The 20,794-nt window shown below is 38.4% G+C and overlaps 2 protein-coding genes across 2 annotated transcripts; one reads left to right on the forward strand and one right to left on the reverse strand.

The window, feature by feature from the left end:
- Positions 1-1,528: 1,528 nt before the first annotated feature.
- Positions 1,529-18,758, reverse strand: LOC110890176 (probable LRR receptor-like serine/threonine-protein kinase At1g56130). The gene is made up of 23 exons (XM_035979748.1): positions 18,511-18,758; positions 16,891-17,083; positions 16,701-16,772; positions 15,288-15,359; positions 15,110-15,181; positions 14,953-15,024; positions 14,733-14,804; positions 14,444-14,515; positions 14,283-14,354; positions 14,111-14,176; positions 13,957-14,028; positions 5,630-5,701; positions 5,420-5,485; positions 5,240-5,305; positions 4,976-5,085; positions 4,524-4,891; positions 3,667-3,865; positions 3,425-3,592; positions 2,990-3,108; positions 2,687-2,897; positions 2,358-2,589; positions 2,106-2,256; positions 1,529-2,002 (listed from the first exon to the last, which is right to left on the reverse strand). Exons 1-23 carry the CDS (start codon positions 18,638-18,640, stop codon positions 1,634-1,636), a joined length of 3,096 nt encoding a protein of 1,031 aa, XP_035835641.1. The 5' UTR covers positions 18,641-18,758; the 3' UTR covers positions 1,529-1,633.
- LOC110890174 lies at positions 8,548-9,888 on the forward strand. Its single transcript, XM_022137740.2, has 2 exons — positions 8,548-8,619; positions 8,704-9,888. Exons 1-2 carry the CDS (start codon positions 8,562-8,564, stop codon positions 9,867-9,869), a joined length of 1,224 nt encoding a protein of 407 aa, XP_021993432.2. The 5' UTR covers positions 8,548-8,561; the 3' UTR covers positions 9,870-9,888.
- Positions 18,759-20,794: the final 2,036 nt, after the last annotated feature.

The raw sequence follows: 20,794 nt of genomic DNA on the forward strand, positions 1-20,794 counted from the left end.
GGCAACGTTCAATGTGCGGGCTGCGCACAACGCTGGAAGTAGCCCCACCTCCACCAGGAGGACGCTTGGTATAAATAGTTTGTTGTGGAGTAGTCTCGCTAGACTCCCCCTCTACTTTAATACCTTTGCCCCTATCGGCTCCACCATCACCTCCGATAAGACAGGGATGTCAGACGGTCACACCAAACACTTCCCCATAACCACCAAACTTCCACCAGAAGGAAACATCAAAAGCCAAAAACTCATGCGCCATGCGTCCATTTGGCTCACTTTTTTCAAAGGGCCAAAACCCATGCGCCATGCGTCCATTTGGCTCACCTTTTTCAGAGGGCCAAAACTCATGCGCCATGCGTCCATTTGGCTCACTTTTTTCAAAGGGCCAAAACCCATGCGCCATGCGTACATTTGGCTCACTTTTTCAAAGGGCCAAAACCCATGCGCCATGCGTCCATTTGGCTCACTTTTTTCAGAGGGCCAAAACCCATGCGCCATGCGTCCATTTGGTCCACCAGATACAAAGGACAAAACCCACATGCAACGCGCCCATTTCGGTTCATTTTACATGTACCAAACTCTACGCGATGCACAGAAACCACAACTCTCATAAGTCCAGAATCCCTCCTAGACGATCAACTCAACTAGAAGGCACACTGGACTGGGGGGACTTGAAGAGGTATGGTCCCAATTCCCTGCCTACATGGCAGGGACCACACCACTTTTGTGCACACAAGGCATCCACGTCAACGAAACACTCCAGAAGCTTCTAGAAACTTCTGGATGATTCACAGTTGGCACCAAAGATGCTCTATCCGACATAAAGGACGACACGTGTCACCACTAGCAGAATGCCACATAGGCCTGCGACAATTCAGGGAGCAGCACTGACAATACCGGTACGAGGTATCCAGCGCAGGCGAATGCAAGAACGCCACGTGTACCACTACACCTGCCACGACAGAGCAGACCAAGAGGATATTCCCCTTGGTCGGACAGCTGGCACGCGCTCACAGCTGGCACAGCTGCTCCTTCCTTCTTCACCCTCCGGCTATAAATAGGACCCTTCATCATTCAGGTTCAGGATCTTTACTCTCCTTACTCACTCTATACGCACACTGTCTATTTACTCTCAGAACAGCACTTATTCTCACGCCGGAGCCTGGTTAAGAGGGAAAACCCCCTTCCCCCCTCTTAACGAGACTAACGGTGTTTACTGTTTTGCAGATCTCGAGCCATCAATACGAGTAGAAGAAGAGGTTGAACCCATTAGACGAAACAACCCCACTGATTGTCCTTGTGTTAACCAGTGTTTCAACAAAAATCTTATTTAAAAAGATAGAATTATAATTTATTATTTCAATAAGACCATAATTAGGTTTCAGGCGGGAAGAAATAAATATACCAAGGCCATATGTTATATCTCTCCTGCAGTTCCCTTTAAGAGTATGGTGCTCGGCCGCAGGTGTTATCAATCACAAATTCATTCAAACATCTTCAAATTAACAAATTGCAGTCAGAGATTACTATCAGATATATAAATGGCATCTCCGTTGGTATGTCTTAATTATTAAATTCTAATAAAAATTACACAAAAATGATTATTCATGAACAAACGGTCATAATCATCATCTCATCATCATCTACCTTCCTCAATGATATTATGAAGCATCGGTCTGGAATCATTATCAGGTGTGCTAGGTGAAACAGTGGAGTGACTTGTACTTGGTATTGAACCTGTACCTGAACTTGCAATAGCACTTTTGAAGGTTGTAGCATCTGTAAAATTAAAACCACTCAGATACCCGGGCCGAGTAATAACACCGCCTGCTTCCATATCTCCTGAAAGCATGGCCACCACTCGTGACATTGATGGTCTTTGCATAGGTGAGGTTTGGGTGCATAGAAGGGCGATTCTCGTCACTCTTTTTACCTCATTTTCATCAAATTCAGACAGTTCTTCATCCACCAACTCAACTTCACTATTAGTTTCATGTAGGTTCCATGCCTAAGAACACACCAAAGGAACCAAACAGATAGAAATACTTGTATATTAACAATATAGATTTTTAAAACTGTAAGGAATAATCAAGAAAATGAAAGATACGCACCCATTCAAGAAGATATATTTGCTCATCTTCCAAAGTTGGATCAGAGTTAGGCCTTCCACTAATAATCTCTAGAGCTACAACTCCAAACCCAAACACGTCAGCTTTTTCTGTAAGGTGTCCACGCATTGCATACTCTGGTGCCAAATACCCTCTACAAAATAAAAATAAAATCATAACAACTTCCACAAAGTCAACTGATATATATGTGTGTGTGTCATACTCAAAAGACAAGCACATTATATAAAATCTTACATTGTGCCTGCAACGCGAGTACTCATGTGTGTTTTCTTGTCATCATAAAGTTTGGCCAAACCAAAGTCCGAGATCTTGGGGTTGAGATCAGCATCAAGTAAAACATTGCTAGCTTTAACATCTCGGTGTATAATCCTTATTCGAGATTCCTCATGGAGATATGCAAGACCGCGTGCTAACCCGAGGCATATTTCAAACCGGGTTGTCCAACTAAGAGATAGCTTGCTGTCTCCTGCATTGTAGACCCCAAATGTAACATTATAGTATTAGGGTCTGCGATTCATGTAAAAAGACTGTAGTTATGATGAATGTAATGTGATATCTCTTACCGAATAATGCTTGATCAAGACTCTTATTCTCAAGATACTCGTAAACAAGAAGCCGTTTATCTCCTTCAATGCAGCATCCATATAATTTGACAAGGTTGCGGTGTTGGACAGCGGATATGGTTGCAATTTCAGCAATAAACTGAGCCTTGCCTTGGTGGGAGGCTACAGAGAGTTGTTTAACAGCTATTACTCTCTCATCATCAAGTGTTCCCTGTTTAAAATCAAAAGGATATTAAGAACTAATTATGGTTAAGTTTGAATTTAAGAAGCAAAATTGGATTGTTAATGTAAAGTACAAGGCACCTTATAAACAGGTCCAAAACCTCCCTCACCAAGCTTATTTGCAGGACTAAAATCATCGGTTGCATCTCTCAGATCTCCATAACTAAAGGTATATGGTTTGGCGTCAATTCCCAAAAACTCTGTAAATCAGCCAAAGCATGCAAGTTTAAAATGAAATTGTTTCAAATATGATCACAATCGTTCTACTAATTCAACAATAGTTTAACTTTTAAAGGGATGATTTATGCATTGTAATACAGTTCGGGTGATTTTCCACCCATTCGTCATGTTTTCTTTGTAGCTATCTTTTTTATTTTACTTGTTAGAGGTCAAGCATAAACCGAGTTAATCATCCGAAAGAAAATGGGTTAAAATTGCATTAACTCCTACAAATCTGTAACCATTGTTGACGAAAAATATATAGGGCTAATAATGACTTGCCATACTAATTACTACCTTCATAATTGTCAGATGTATCCTGCTTTTTCCTCCGTTGACGAAAAATATATAGGACTAATAATGACAGAAAGGTAACAACTGCAATAGGAACCAAGATCCCAACAATTAAACCGGTCCTATTCTTCTTTGTGGAAGGTGGAGTGTTGCTCACAGTGGGGGGGAAGTCTGTACAAAATGAGAAGTATAAGTAAAGGGTAGTAGTTTTCAAGTGTAAAGAAATTGAGAAAGAATTGCAGTACTTGGGGTGGCACTGATTGCTGAGATAAGAGGTCCAAAAGTCCCTTGATTAGGTACGCAGCAAGTCCCTTTTCCATTCCAGAATAAATGAATCTCAAGGTAGTTATCTGTAACCTCAACTGTTGCTTGCCTTTGAACAGGACTAAAGGAGGCTCCCCCTGCTGCCCTTTTTATATCAAAATCTGGAAACACTCGGTTTCCCTGAAAGATAAGCATTTGAGAAATTAATGGCAAGGTGAGTGAGTCAGACAGGTTGGGTAACGGGTTAATACGGATCACTTTTGGTGTGGGCCAAAACAGGCTGGGCTGGGTCAGCATTACCCATTGACCCGCACTCCTTTTTTAACAGTAACTGATGCAGTAATAACTAAGGAGCTTGTATGCACTAAGAGTAGAATTTGGATGACCCTTTGGATATTAATAAGAACCCTAATCGACCCATTTGTTAGTAAATGGCATATATGATTTTCCAAATCATCATCGTACATCCCAACAATAGCAAAGCTAAGTTAGGGTCTGAGGAGGGTAAGATGTAGACAGCCTTACCTCTACCCCGTAGGAATAGAGAGACTGCTTCCAGTGAGACCCCCGACTCGATAGTAGTTTTGTATCAAGCCTTGGACATGAGACACATAACACTCATCAATCAGGACAAAGGCCGATTTGTGCATGCACCCCCTTGTCTTTCAGCTATCAACGCCACCACATGATGTATGATTAGTTGACCATCGCTTTCAACGTTATTTTCACAAAATTAGTAAAATAACGTTAAAATTAGTGCAATTTCACTGGTTTAGGAAGATAAAGAAGTTGTTAATGATGAAGAACTGCATTAGAATTCATATAAAGTTCTGTAAACCTGCAAATAAATGTCAAAGACACGCCTTCCAGTACTTGTCCAAGTGCGCCTATCTTCTATCTCTAGTTCTGCAAACTGGAGGGTGACTTTGTAGTTACCATTTTCCAGCCCTAACCCATAATATCTTAATGATCCAGCAGAGATTCGTGCTGTCTGGAAAAGTTCTGAATCTAAAGTGTTTGTGAATTGGCGTGAAGAAAAAACCGTAGAGTTTGAGTTTTGCCTTTGACCAACATTGCTGACACCCCACCTTCTTTCAGAATTCACATAATATGTTGCTTCTCCAAGTTCTTCAGTTTCTTGCGCATGGAGTAACCGGTTAGATGACGTGTATGGAGGACCACCACAATTGATTCCAAAATCACTATCTGTAAAAACCAACATTTAAGGGTGTGTGTGTGTGTGAGTTGGCATTCAAAAAAAGGAATTAGAAACTCCATGTTTTTACTTACATCTTGGGGACCCACGAGCACAAGGAAAATTCCTTTGGAGACACTCTAAACCTGAAGGCAAACCACTGTTTCCTGAATCTCCTAAAGTGAAGTTGTTCGCAACTAAGTTACTGAAAATTGCACACATTACAAATATGACATTAGTTCCAAGACCTATGCTAAAAAACTAATTTAAAAGTCAGTCGCCAACTACTGCATCTTATATAAAAGGGAACAAATCACAATTCAGAAATGATAATGTAATATTCAACATCATGCACTTACAGTTGTAAGTTTGCCTCATTAACCCAAGAAGGAAGTGTTCCAGATAGTTCATTGTATGACACATCACTGCATGAAGAAAATTGTAAATAATTTACAAAAATATATATATATTTTTGTATTATTAGTCTATAATGAATATTTCAAACATGGAAACCCCAAATGCAGCCGTGCATCACTTACATATTTCTGAGATTTGCGCTCCTTACTTCGGGAAGGGTGCCATTTAAGCTATTGTTTCCAAGAAACCTGAGAATGATGACTTCTAGATTCAGATTTTGGATGTTATATAAATGTCAACATCCATCCCCAATTATGTAATTCCACATAGATACTTATGCCCTAATTGTAAGTAATATATGATTTAGCATAGAAAGAGAATATGTGTATTACAAGAAAGAGAGTCGACTCAAGTTGAACAACTCTCTTGGAATCTGTCCATTCAGATTGTTGAAACTCAAATCCCTGGGAAGTATACAATGAGATCAGTTAGTAAAACTGGCAATAGATAACATCACATCTTAGAGCTTTCCTTAAATAATTAAGTTTATATATTTATAAGGGTGTACATATTCAGACACCTTATTCCCTAAATCCACACCCTTCTAGACGCCTCGTATAGACCTATACGAGGCGTATAGGTTTGCTTTTCCCGACAGCTTCTGCACCTCGTACAACGTCACATCAGTCAACTTATACGGGGAGTCTAGCCCTGTACGAAGGGTCAATACGAAGGTACTTAGACGCCTCGTATAGGTCTATACGAGGCGTCTTGGACTGACCGATTTGACTATGATGAGACTATGCCCGACATGACTTAAAGGCATACGGGGAGTAAAGACCTATACGAGGCGTCTTTAACTCACATAAAATGCAACCTACAGTGCGTTCTTGGTCCACATCCGAGCATTCAACAAACAAACACTCACATTCTGTTTCTTCTTTTATTTGTCTTTGCGTTATTATCATCCCGGAGTGTTGAAATGTCATCATATTGGGACGGCAACTATATCTTCGGGCAGTATTCTAGCGAAAAGTGGGGGCACGAAGGCGTTCCGGTAACAGTTATTAGCGTAAATGTTTTAATTGCTTGTTGTTTTAGTTTATTATTTACTAATGATGATACGGTTGTCTATTTTGGAGGAGTCTGGCGTTCCCGATTCTAATGAGCAAGAGGAGGTTGTGTCTAGTATACAAGGAAAACAAAACAGCCCGTTTCTAGATTTGAACAAGCATCCTCCTGTTGATGAAACAGCCCCTGTAGATGACTCATACCATGCTAGTGGATACGGAGGAGACGGTGGATACGGAGGAGACGGTGGATACGGAGGAGACGGTGGATACGGAGGAGACGGTGGATACGGAGGAGACGGTGGATACGGAGGAGACGGTGGATACGGAGGAGACGGTGGATACGGAGGAAACCGTGGATACGGAGGAGACGGTGGATACGGAGGAGACAGTGGATACGGAGGAGACAGTGGATACGGTGGATACGGTGGATACGGGGGATACGGTGGATACGGAGGAGACGGTGATCATCAGCAATTCATTTCCCCGGGCACTCCTTATGTTCATCAAAACAATTCGGACGTTGGAGGATATGGTGGATATGGTAGATATGGTGGTGAAGCACCTCCGATTCTGGACAGTCTGTACTTAAAAAAGACGGTATAAATTACTATTTTATTATTAATATTTTTATTATTATTATTATTTTTATTATTATTATTATTATTATTATTATTATTATTATTATTATTATTATTATATTATTATTATTATTATTATTATTATTATTAATATTGTTGATGTTACAGGTTTTCAACTCCTTAGATGAACTAAAGAAACGGATACAAGAAATAGCAAATGCGGATGGTTTCGTTATTGTCACCCGTCGATCAAAGAAAATCGGGGGAAGAACCGGGAGGGTATGGCTTGAATGTGATCGTGGTGGTGAGCACCAGAGTACAGCAACACTTAGAAAAGCTGGAAGCAAAAAAACCGGTTGCCCGTTTTACCTGCTAGCTGTTCGAAACCACCCGTATGAAACCTGGGAGATAAAAGACGGAACAATTGAACATAACCACGAACTTTGTGAGGACCTGTCGGCCCACGCGTTTGTGCGAAGGTTTACTCCAAGCGAAATGAAACTGATCGAGCAGCTGACAGCTCAAAACATGGAGCCGCGCAAAATATTTCAAACGATAAGGAAGCAGGACCCCGACAGGTTTCATGTTCAGAAAGACGTTCAAAACGTTGTAGCGAAGATTAGAGCCGAACAAAGACAAGGATTGACTCCCATGCAGTCACTAGAAAATGTGCTGATGAACAACGACTTTATTTACGAGACACGGGAAGAACCCGGAACAGAGATCGTAACAGAGATCTTCTTTCTTCATCAGGACTCGAGAGTCATGTGGCGTGCATTCCTCCACGTCATGATGATCGATGCAACGTACAAGACAAACATATACAATATGCCCTTTATCCAGATTGTTGGTATGACGCCTACCAACAAATCGTTTATTATCGCGCATGCCGTTGTTAGTAAAGAACGGGGTGATAACTTTGTGTGGGTGCTTGAGAGGGTTAAGGCAATGTTGGATGAATGTATGGAGCCACGTGTGATTTTAACGGATAGAGACCTAGCCCTTATGGGCGCGTGTGCTAAAGTATTTCCAGACGCCTCCAGGCTTCTTTGCAGGTGGCACATACAACAGAATGTTATGAAGCACTGCAAGGGTGCCTTCACAGACGACGACTGGAAGAAATTTATGTCATTCTGGGGGACATTGATTGAGTCTCCATCCATACCCATCTACGACTACCACTTGCGCAACATGCGAAAGCGACTTGTGGAGTGCAAACGTTCTAGTAAGTTTTTCTAATAACATACGACTCACCTATGCAAATTTTATTAAATTATTTTTACTTTTTAGGAGTCTTCAAATACGTGTACGATAACTGGCTAAAAGACTATAAGGAGATGTTTGTCTTTGCGTGGACTGATAAGAGGCGCAACTTTGGTAATCGTACTACAAACAGAGTTGAGAGCCAACATGCCAACTTAAAGAGATACGTCGAAGATAGGAGCTCGCTGGACCGTATAGTTGGTTGTGTCCGGGATATAGTTGAGACACAGTTCGGTGAAATAAGGAAGACTTTTCGAGAAAGCATCGAAAAAACAATGAAACACCACAAACACCCGATGTTTCAACACCTACTTGGAAAAGTATCCCACAAAGCCCTTGACTTGTTGCATGGAGAGGCAATTAGGAGGCTAGATGTCTTGGAGCGCTTTAATTCATCATGTGGTTGCCAAATGTGGCACAGTTGTGGGTTGCCCTGTGCTTGTAGGATAGAAAAGTACATGCGTGAAGGTAATAATTGTTGAACGTACAACACTTGTGTGATATATTTCCTTTTTTCATTTTACTTAAACAATATTGTTTTTAACCGTGCAGAGCGTCCGATTCAACTCGAAGACATAGACGTCTTCTGGCGGAAACTTAACTTCCAAAGTTGTAAATTGATAGACGACTCACTTGACGTGGTCGAAGAGCTAGATGTTGTTAGACAACAATTACAGTCGCACCCCCCAGCTCAGCAAAAAAGCCTGCTTTCAAAGATTAAAGCGGTGTTGACTCCAACGAAATCTACCAAGAAACCACCGGTTGTCCAACAAAATACTCGTGGCCGACCAACAACAAAGCAGGTACAAGAAAGGTTGGACGAGGCCTCTCGTATAGATGAAGAATTGAGGAGAAGCTCCTTCGGTGATGCAAACACGTGCTTTGAAGGTTCACGACAAAGTAAGTACGATAAACCTCGCCACAGCTCGTACGTTCCGTCTCAGGCCTCACAACAGTCGGTTATAAGGTCCCAAAAACCCAAAGCGACCCTAAGCCGTTCAAAGAGTTCTAAGAAGAAAGAGACACGAGATGATCACGGTTTTCCTTTAATCATTGGGGACGAGTACGTGGGAATCATCGAACGGTTTAAGTCTGACATTCCGCCAGTGTTCCATCCGTACGTCTCGTGCATACGAGATGTGATGCCGGACGGTCATTGTGGGTTTCGGTCTGTGGCTGTGGGCTTAGGGATGGATCAGAGTTCATGGGGGCTTATTAGGAGGGACCTTGTCCAAGAAATGGATCAGAACGAATCGATCTGGTTCCCAATATTTGAAGCATGGGCTGATGGTTATTTTCACACGCATCGTCAGGGCCTAATTTGGGATTCAGTGGCCGGTTGTGGGGAGAATCACTGGATGGACTTCCCCTTTGCAGGACTTCTTATTGCACAAACGTACGGTATCGGGGTGCACCTGTTAACGACAACCATGGGTGCGAGTTCCACTTACTTCCCAATACTAAGTCCTCCGGCTAATCAACAACCATTATTCATAACGCTTACACATGTTAACGAGAACCACTTCATACATGTTAAGCTGGAAGGGGATTATCCTATGCCACCAGCACACGGGCTATGGTTGACCCACCGAAGACCCCATACAGAACAATGGGAAGATATGTACTTGCCACGTCTAGAATGGTATACATCGATAATGAATCCTCGGCCAAGATCAAACCCCAGTCTTAATTACATAGATAGTTACACGGAAGAATGATTTTTGTAATTAATAGTATTTTATTGTAATTAATAGAATTTTATTTTAATTAATAGTATTTTATTGTAATTAATAGTATTTTATTTTAATTAATAGTATTTTATTGTAATTAATAGTATTTTTTTGTAATTAATACTATTTTTTTTGTAATTAATAGTGTTTTTTTGTAATTAATACTATTTTTTTGTAATTAATAGTATTTTTTTGTTATTAATACTATTTTTTTTAATTAATAGTATTTTTTGTAATTAATAGTGTTTTTCTATAATTTTCTACAAAAAATACAACTGTACGACTCGTACAGAACTAGACCCCTCGTATATTGTTGTACAAAAGACCATTTAGCCCCTGATATGCCCCCAATCTAGGCTTATTTCAAGGGCTAAAAAGTAATTTCACTTAAACCAGACGCCTCGTATAGGGCTATACTGAGCGTCTATCAGAGCGGGTTTTTGAAAATTCAAATTTTGAATATCTGAATTTCAAAATTTGAATTTTTTGAAAATGGACGCTTCGTATAGACCTGTACGAGGCGTCTATTTGAGCGGTAACAATTCTTTTCTTTTAAATTTGAATTTTGAAAATATTTTTGGTTAATTACTATTTTACCCCTGTTTAGACCCCAGTATAGCCATTTAGCAGGGGCTCAAAGGTAATTTCAAGCCTGTACGATTCGTACAGGTCTGTACGAGGAGTACAAATGAGGCGGTTACTTTATCACCTTTTTCTTTTTTTATTATTAAAATGTATTATTAAATGACCATTTTGCCCCTGTGTAGCCCTCCGTATAGCCTTTTTTCAGGGGCAAAATGGTAATTAACCATTCCAGAAATATCTTTTTGGTTTGGTTAATTACCATTTTGCCCCTGAAAAAAGGCTATACGGAGGGCTAAACAGGGGCAAAATGGTCATTTAACAAAAAGAATAGACGCTTCGTATAGATCTATACGAGGCGTCTAGGCTTCGTATAACACAGGGGGGGGGGCCTAGACGACACAGATCATACACCCAAACAAAAAACACACACATACGCTGCTGCTTGATCTATACGCGTCGGACGTATTTTCAACCGTATTTTTGAAGAATCGAAGCATCACCGGTACGTATTTCATCCCCTAGTTAAGTATTTTTGTCTCGTTTATGCCTTTAGACCGTAGGTTTGCCCTGAATTTGAATTTTGTTGGGTTTTGGGGGTTTTAGTATGATGATGATGATGAACTTGTAGAACAGGACGCCGAGTATAGCCCTATACGAGGGCTATACGAGGGTCTGAATTTTTTTTTTTATTATTATTGTTATTATTGTTTATTGTTATTATTATTATTATTAATTATTATTATTGTTATTATTTATTAATTATTATATTATTATTATTATTATTATTATTATTATTATTATTATTATTATTAAAACATTATTATTATTTTTATTTATTATTTATTAATTATTATTATATTATTATTATATTATTATTATATTATTATTGTTATTATTATTATTATTATTAATATTATTATTGTTATTAAATATTATTATTATTTATTAATTATTATTATTAAAACATTATTATTATTGTTATTTATTATTTATTAATTATTATTATATTATTATATTATTATTATTATTATTAATATTATTATTGTTATTAAATATTATTATTATTATTATTATTTATTAATAATTATTATTATTAAAAACATTATTATTATTGTTATTTATTATTTATTAATTATTATTATATTATTATTATATTATTATATTATTATTATTATTATTATTATTATTATTTATTTATTTATTTATTATTGTTTTATTTATTATTGTTTGTATACGTATACAGTATTTATTATGGAGGACGATCTGATACCGGGCGATGACATTCACATAGAGCCGGTTCAGCAGGGTCCACGACGGAGACAGCGACCGCCTGTGGATACGCTGCAGGGGCATCCATATCTTGAGTTTCCCGACGGCACTGACGCCGCCCGTCATTGCCAGAAGCTTAGGAGGATGCACGTTGGATCGCATGCATCGATCGACTGGGATGCGATGGAGGAGATTGCTGAGACGCCGAGAGTGCGTCGGTTTATACCTATCGATTCGCCGTGGCAACGTCTTTTTGATTTGGCGCACACGCCGACCTACAGGGAGCTGCTGGTCGAGTTCCTTTCGTCATTCACATTTCACCCTCCTGGGGAGCCAGTGCCGCTTCCGTACCCAGGTGCTCCCCATCCGCCTGAGGTTTCTTTCAGGCTTGCTGGCGTTATGCGTTCGATGACGCTAGCACAGTTTGCGGTGCATTGTGGTTTATACATGCAGGAGGAGATTGAGACTGAGATTTACACAGCGGGGCTAGTGGTGGTTGAAAAACCCACTCTTGTAGGGTTTTGGCAGGTGATTGCGGGGGCGGATCATTGGGAGCACGAAAAGTCGAAGGGGAGGGTGTCGTTTGTTAGGGACCCACTATACAGGTATGTACGTTTATTATTGCAATTATTGTGATTATATGCACTGTTTATTAATCTCTGTTTTTGTATTTCGCTAACACTATCTGCAGGTATCTGCACCATTTGCTCGCCACTTCTATTTCAGCGCGCGGCTACAGCCGTGAGTGGTGTACGACCACAGATCTTTTTTTCCTTTACTGTTTGTTGTATAGGAGGCCGTGCGCGCTAGCACACGGTCTAGCCCAGTACTTCGCCTCCGGCCATCACCGGCAGGAGCGCGGATTTTTGTATGGCGGGGCGTACGTGACCGTCATTGCCCGTTCATTGGGCCTCGTACCACACCAGGACCCACATCTACGGACGCCGGCCATCATGCCGACGCGGATGGGTATGCAGTCGCTATGGGGGATGAGGGTTATCAGGAGGTTCCCCATTGGCCCGCGGTTTAAAAACCGCGAAGGGGGCGTATGGACAGAGCAGGCCTTACCAGAGCATTTCGAGCCCGTTCATCCTCCTGCAGATCCTGCTGATGTAGTGCCCGTGGAGGACCCTCCGGAGGATCTAGACGGTGCAGCGGAGCCACAGCCACCGCCACCTGCCGGGGCACCTCAGTTTCCACGTCAGTTATTCGAGGTCGTGCCCCAGGAGCTGCGCTACATCCGGATGTACGAGCCAGGCTTGACAGGCTCGACGATTTGGTAGGTTGGCTGGTACGGGCGGAGCAGGATAGACGAGAGAGAGAGGGATTACCCCCGATACCGCTTCCACCGGTTCGAGCACCACATCAGGAGCACCAGCCGCAGCAGCAGCATCAGGATTCAGATTCGGATTTGGATGCATAGACCTGTTGTTGTTTTTATTGTTATTATGGATGTACAAACTTATCTTATATATTTTTGTTATGGATGTAAACAGTTATCTTATATATGTCATATTTATGTTTGTTTTCAGTTATTCGGTTACTTAATGATTGTTGTCTTAAATTTAGGTAATACGGAAATAATATAACCCCCTGAATATAATACGGATACAATATTTGAAAGAAATAAAATTTTAATCGAAAGAATAATATTTAAAAAAGTAAAATGTTAAAAACAATATAATATTTAATCAATATAATATATTTAAAGAGCCGATTTTTAAAATAGTTGATTTAATCGATATAAAACAAAAACTTTTTTAAACTTTTTATAGTGTAAAAAAACAAAAAAAAAAAAAAAAACAAAACTTTTTTAGAAACCAAAAAAGAACGATTTTTAAAGGCAAATAGTTAATTTTTAAAAAACAAAAACTTTTTATAGTGTAAAAAAGAAAAAAAACTTTTTTTAAAACCAAAAAAAATTTCAACAAAAAAACACATCTTCAAAAACTATCCAAAAAACCATACCAAAACCCACCAAAACACCCCTCATTTCAGCCAAAAAAAAAACCAAACATGGACGCCTCGTATAGCCCTATACCCTGCGTATAGGGTTCCTTAAACATCGTGCCTGACACCCTCTGAGACCCCATCGAATTCAGTGCATGTACGCCTCGTATAGAGCTATACGAGGCGTCTAGGTTTAAAAAAGTGTGAAAATAGGCGCAGGAGGTGTCCGGATAGTCCCAGCCATTTATAAACTTCAATATCAATCACTCACAGACGTTCCAAATTTTGATATTCTCCAATGTCCGCTGGAATAGGGCCAGTAATTCTGTTATTCCTCAAAACTCTGCAAGAAATGTGTCATTATATGTTTTTTTTTTTCAAAATAATAACATGATAGACTTAAGAAAAAGTAAAAATCTTCTCACAGAGCATTAAGGGACTTCAAATCCCTTATAAAGTTCAAAGATCCATTAGATAAACCACTTATCCTTCTGCAACATTCATAGGACCCGAGCAGCTAATTTTAGAGGGTTTATATCACAAGAACAAATCAGTTGAAAATATAATAATGATGTCTTAGGAAAAAAAAAGACTTACAACTCCTGTAAAGACGTCAGTCTAGAAAACGAAGGTGGTATTGAACCTTCAAAAGAGTTGCCCTCAAACCTCCTATATGAACATAAAGCATGTAAGTAATCATAAAGTTTCATCAAATATGTAACACCTTGACCTTGAATATGACATAACGGTTAACTTACAATGACTCTAACTGTGTCCAATTCCCTATAAAGTCAGGTATTCTTCCAGTGAATTCATTATCAGAAGCCCATCTGAGAGCACAAGAAATCCTATCCATGATGCTGGGAATAATGATAACTAACGTAGAACAATGAACATATAGTGCCCCTTCCATTTAATGAAGATTGCAACTTTTGATTTGGTGCCTCATGAACACTTCCTCAAAATACATCTTAAAAATGAAAGAGCTGCAATTTTCATGGGATAAAGGTACTACTGTGAAACATCATAAAAAATAAATACTCTTACACTGTAACCAGGTTCTGTAAATTAGCAAATGTTGATGGTATTTCACCGCCAACTCCAGAACTATCAATGTAACTGAAAAAATGAACATATACGAAGATGATATAAGATTTGTTCAATGGCATTGTATAGAACTACACACGCTCTTTCATCCTAATTTATCGAAGAACTAAGCAATTTATTTAGAGAAAAAATAGAAGATAATAATCATGAAAGTCCTTACAGCTGTTCTAATCTTCGCAAATTTCCAAGTTCAGATGGCAGGGAACCATTGAAACTGTTTGTGCCAATTCCCCTGTAACATATAATTTTACGTTTCATTCAACAAAGAAAAACAATAGAAGTTGCTGCTTGATGAAAGGTAAGCAAAAAAACTATACAGCAATCTAAGATCAGAAAGTTGTCCTAGCTCTGGTGGAAGCTCCCCAGATAAAGCATTGATACCCATAGTCCTAAAGATAAATTCAAAATCATTGTCAAATCTCAGCATTATTCTCATAGATATTGTTGAGGTAAAAAACGATCAACGTGTTGGAAGTATAAAATGGAAAGGCTTACAGCCACTGCATCCGAGTTAAATTGCCAATTGAAGGTGACAAGGTACCTGTCAAATAGTTCTGGGCCAAATCTCTGTAGCAAATACTATACAGTTAGCATAATACAATCATAGATAATGTATATGTGTGTACACAAACTGATAGCAATTGCGACCCCTGGTAAAAACGACACAAATTGAAATTGAACTACACGTTGGAACATTCGGGTCAGAAGTAACAGGTCAAGCAACGGGTCAGAGGTAGTTCAACTACAACCAATTGGGTCAGGATCTCAACCCGGATTGAAGAGCCACAGTCATGCGGTTACTCATGCAACCCATGTTTTCCACATGCAGCAGCTCAGATTATTATTTCCAGTTCATTTTCCACATGTTATTATTTTGGTTCTATTTTATTTCCGTTTATTTCAAATTCAAGCAGTTTTAGTTTACCGCTTCCATAATTGTAGCAACATGGGGTTGCATCTGAATTCCTTTATGTATGGATGATTCAGTGAATCATAAACAGAGTATAATTCACCAGAATTTATGAAGTTTATCTCTTTCGTGAGTGAACTGTCTTTCCAAGGCTAACTGATTGTAGGCAACTTTTGATGGTGATCTTTGGAGTCTAGAGTTGAATCGAGTGATGGTGTCTGTATCTTGATTCAAGTTTAGAATTGCCATGCGGATTGATTGAGTGGTGTTTTTGTATCTCCGGTGAGCGTAGCCCATACATTCCATTTGATTTCCAAACTTTCTATCCGTTTTTTATTTGAATCCTAGTCCTATTCACTACGCCTACTCTGATTTACATCACAAACACAAACACATATATAGCTAGGTGTAGGTTTTAACTTTCAATAGTTACTCAAAGTAGTTGACAATATATAATTATATATATCCCAAGACAAGTTCTACATTTCTTAAGTTAATGGTTTTTACAGCCATATTGTTACTTGTGTTCATTACATCTAGACATGGTATTTCCTAACATGCAAAAGGTATAACAAAACAAAACCAAGAGCTGTACTTGTAGTTTCATGAAAAAGAAAACACCATAGAAAATCATCTACTTTCAAGCACTTTTGGCATGCCGGTTGCGCTTGCTAAGGTACTATGGTTGGTTTGCAACAAAACTATAACTCTTATGGTAAAACAATTAACTCGATCTTAGATTTATTTAAAAAAAAGTAATTTCATCCATACACATGATGAGTAAATCAATAAAAATGTAGATGTATTAGAACATGCTAGGTTCATCAATGACTTCCTTGATTTAATCATATATTATTTTTGTAACTAACTTTCCATCATTTAGAGAATATTACTTGTTTATCATATCTGCCTATGCATGTTTCTAACGAGATGTACTAACAGTTTAGAAAAATTATTCATAGCACAATACAATAGCGAAGAAATAGGCGCATACATACAGATTGGTAAGGTAAACCAAAGTCCAGAGTCCTTCTGGGATCGGGCCCTCCACGTTCAATGAATAAACTCTTCTGGTGAAGCAAGCAACAATCGTTAAAAGATAAAGAATACGTATAAGTAACACGTAAGAAAAGTTGTTCCTGTAGATCATATTTGCTATAGAAAGAACTGAGATCAAGCCGCACTTACAGTCGAGTGATGTGGCAAGTAGAATTGGGGAAACTACAATCACATTTGATGCCTGGATTGTAAGCCTGTGAATCGTAGCGGGTAGAGTCCACCGCAGCGCCACTGCACAGTTCTCCACTTAGATTCCATCTCATGTTTGCTACTTTACTTTCTTCTATCCCCCATTGCCTGAACATGTCATGTATAACTCGTGCTGCAACACCAGTAAGTTTCTTCAAAATCAGGATCATAATCATAATTATATTACTAGTAACACTAATATGACAAAATCAAAAACTCAATACACTAGTTAGATCGAGAACAAGGTATTGATCTTGAATTTCATTTACAAGAACCCTAACCTAATTACCAAAATCTCAAAATTCAGGCGGGAAAATATCAAAATGTCGGTGGATATATGTTTCAAGAATTGTCAAACCTAACCCTCTACTTTCTATTTATTATAAAAATACCAACTACATTGGAAGATCTTGTTTATTCATGATTCATGAATATGAATTTTAAGATATAATCGATAAAACATAGTTTTCTATATAATTTTTGTATGTTTGATTACCTATAATATGACACAGGTTTAACTCTAAATATAAATATATGAAAAGTGTGGTGAAAATCGGATGGTTTGAAAAGGCTTATGTATGTTTGATGACCTATAATATGACACGATTTTAAATTGTAAATATAAATAGAGTTAAATTCCATTTTAGCCCATGGGATTTGTGCCATTTTGTCAGTTTAGTTTAAAAGTTTCATTTTTTTCGCATGTGGGTCCAAAAAGGTTTCACTGTTGCCATTTTAGTCCACTAGGTTAACTTCATCCATTTTTTTCTGTTAACGAGAAGAGCAATTCTATCATTTTATATGGCCGAATTTCTCTTCTAGTTAACAGAAATACATATAAAATGACTGAACTGCCCTTCTTGTTCACAGAAAAATTGGATAAAGTTAACCAAGTGGACTAAAATGGCAACGGTGAAACCTTTTTGGACCCACATGCGAAAAATGAGACATTTAGACTAAACTATCAAAATGGCCCAAACCACAGGGGCTAAAATGACATTTAACTCATATAAATACATGAAAAGTATGGTAAAAATCAGATGTTTGAAAACGGAAAGGATATTTGTAGGATGGAAGTGTCACAGGGGCGGACCTATGTGTCTTGGTGGGTGGGCGGACGCATCTTTGAAAAAAGAAAATTAATGTATTTTCAGGAAAAAAACGGACCGCGCTTCTTGAAATATGGTTATACCCATCATCCGCACCCCTAGCAAATAATTCCTAGGTCGCCACCAGTCAGGTGACAAGACATTAATTTATGGTCTCTTGAGGGATCATCACCGGAGATGTTCTAACATATTGGTTTGACTTACATTTTATCTTTAGAAGATAAGTGAAGTAAAAGTGAACTTTATTGAATGAGTTGAAAGTTATAATTGTAGTTTTAATCGCTACAATTATTGATTGAAAATCTAGCTAGGCCAATTTTGCTATGAATCAATCTACATTGATCAAACTATTTCATCAACGAACTTAAATCAAACCCGAATGTGATTTGATAGTTTGGCGTACTTTCAATAAAGAATAAAGAGTATAGTTAAACATGAGAGGGAGAGAGACCTTCAGCTGGATCGGTGGTGTTTTGAGTTTGAGCTACTGTGGCAGTGATAATAAACCACAACCATGATGCAACCTCAAAAATCCTTAACTTGATCCTGCGGCCACCGCCACTCGCCGGCCCAACTTCCATCTTACAAAATCAACTGTGAGCTCCTTAACAACTTTTTATTTGAAATCTACTTGCAGTTGAGGAGTGACAGTGTCCAACTCCAATCCTTTTATATAAAAATCTTCAAACATGATGTATGGATATGCTATTTAAAAAAGTCAGATTATCACTCTTTGAAAAGTCAATCTGTCACTTTTTATTATGAGTTAAATGCCATTTTAGTCCTTGTGGTTTAGTTTAAAGGTTTTATTTTTTGCATGTGGGTCAAAAAGGTTTTACCGTTGCCATTTTAGTCTACTGGGTTAATTTCATCCATTTTTTTGGTTAACGAGAAGGACAATTCGGTCATTTTATATGAAATTCTGTTAACTAGAAAGACAATTCGGCCATATAAAATGACCGAATTGCGCTTCCTATTAACAGAAAAAATAGATGAAGTTAACCCAGTGGACTAAAATGGCAACGGTGAAATCTTTTTAGACCCACAGGTGAAAAATGAAACCTTTAGACTAAACTGACAAAATGACACAAACCAAGGGACTAAAATGACATTTAACTCTTTTATTATTTAATATATGGTGGTACCGGAATTTCAATTGGGGTGGTTCTATATTTACATCTACATTTGCTGCTACAGAAAAAATTAATACTATGGGGTCTAAAACCTAAATTTGGAAAAGGAATACCAGCAGAACTTGAAAGGGTCAAGCTCACACATTGTCCCTCTGAAGTCTCAATTAATACAGTGGGGTCTAAATTTTGAAAGCGTGTTTTGTATATAGATTTTAATAAAATTAGTTAGAATATGTTATATTTTTTTTATAAAAATCTAGCTAAAAAAATCTAATGAAAGCTGAGTCAAGCTCACGCCTATCCCCTCTCAATTAATAGATCACCATGTTCGTAAACAAGATTTCAAGATGTGAAGCGCAAGGAACAATGCCCCCGTAAAGACATTGTTCGGATGGCCTTCAAGAAATATTCACGGTGTGGGAACTTTTCCAATCAGTGTTTCAGCCGGTTCACTCTCAGAAAAAAGGTTTATTTTAATAGTAGAACTAAAGAGTGTGTAAGTTTTTTAGTTTTAAAAAAATTAGAAAGTTTTAAAATATCAACACCATAAAGGAAGGTTACAACTTGAAGGCAATAAGTCGGTAAACAATAAATGAGAAATTGTCAACCGTGATGCAAACGCATGCACAAGGAACCATTTTTTTAGCATAAAAAACTCCTTACAACCAGTGTTAGGCTAAAGGGTGTGGTATAAAGCCTCTAGGGGCTTTATCACGTCACCTCAGCGCCATCTCACCGCCACGTCACACAAGCCTCTTACTTTAACTTTCATGGTGTGGTTTAAAACCCCTGTTTTAACTATAGCGCCCCCATCAACTTCATGGTGTGGTTTAAAACCCCTGTGAACGATGGCACCCCAGGACGTTATGGAGGGTGATGTGGCGGGGTGACGCCTTGCCGTACCCAAACGACACGAGACATCATACCTAACTCGATCTATGTCTATACTAAAATTATGATTTTTAAATTTTACAGATTAATAAAATTTTACATGTAGTGAGTGTCCTGGAGTTTGTTTTAAATTTCTACTTTTTTGCTTACTAGCAGGGAACCCGTGCATTGCGGCGAAGCCTACAAATTACATCGTAGTAATCTATTAAATATGATTTAAGTAGCTTGCATTACGTGTCTAAATCATTGGAGGAACCAGATTAAAATTATAGATTTAAATAGTGGTGGGAACTGGGAACTTGATATGGTTAACTTTGACCCATTTGTTTAGCTTTTTTATTTGCAACTCTTTGGGTTACCCCACGCAATAACATAGGCAAGTAAGTTTTTGAAACAAATTGTTAGAACAAAGTTAAACTTAATTATTATGTATTATTTTATGTGATATGTACTCGAATTATGTAGATAGGTTATGTAACTATAACATGTACTCGAATTTACGTTGATAAGCGGGTGGATTTTAAAACAACTGCCGGAGCAGTTTCTCGCCAAATCAACCGCCAAAACTGAAGTATATATATTTGATTACCGGCAACATGATCCGGTATCAGGACATTTTCTTTCAACCGAAATTGTCCACTAAACCGTTCATTCCCTGCACACTTTGTCCATTCAATAGTTACTGCACATTCCCACATTAGAAATCATGTC

This window comes from Helianthus annuus, chromosome 11 (assembly GCF_002127325.2).
Source record: "Helianthus annuus cultivar XRQ/B chromosome 11, HanXRQr2.0-SUNRISE, whole genome shotgun sequence".
Taxonomy (NCBI): Eukaryota; Viridiplantae; Streptophyta; class Magnoliopsida; order Asterales; family Asteraceae; genus Helianthus; species Helianthus annuus.

Bases quoted from the DNA above. Each gene is read 5' to 3' on its own strand.
- LOC110890176 (XM_035979748.1), bottom strand. From the start codon at position 18,640: ATGGAAGTTGGGCCGGCGAGTGGCGGTGGCCGCAGGATCAAGTTAAGG. The intron at 16,773-16,890 runs GTAAGTGCGGCT...TTGCTTCACCAG, and splicing joins ACTTGCCACATCACTCGACT to AAGAGTTTATTCATTGAACG. The intron at 5,306-5,419 runs GTAAGTGATGCA...TTCTTCATGCAG, and splicing joins AGCGCAAATCTCAGAAATAT to TGATGTGTCATACAATGAAC.
- LOC110890174 (XM_022137740.2), top strand. From the start codon at position 8,562: ATGTGGCACAGTTGTGGGTTGCCCTGTGCTTGTAGGATAGAAAAGTAC. The intron at 8,620-8,703 runs GTAATAATTGTT...TTAACCGTGCAG, and splicing joins AGAAAAGTACATGCGTGAAG to AGCGTCCGATTCAACTCGAA.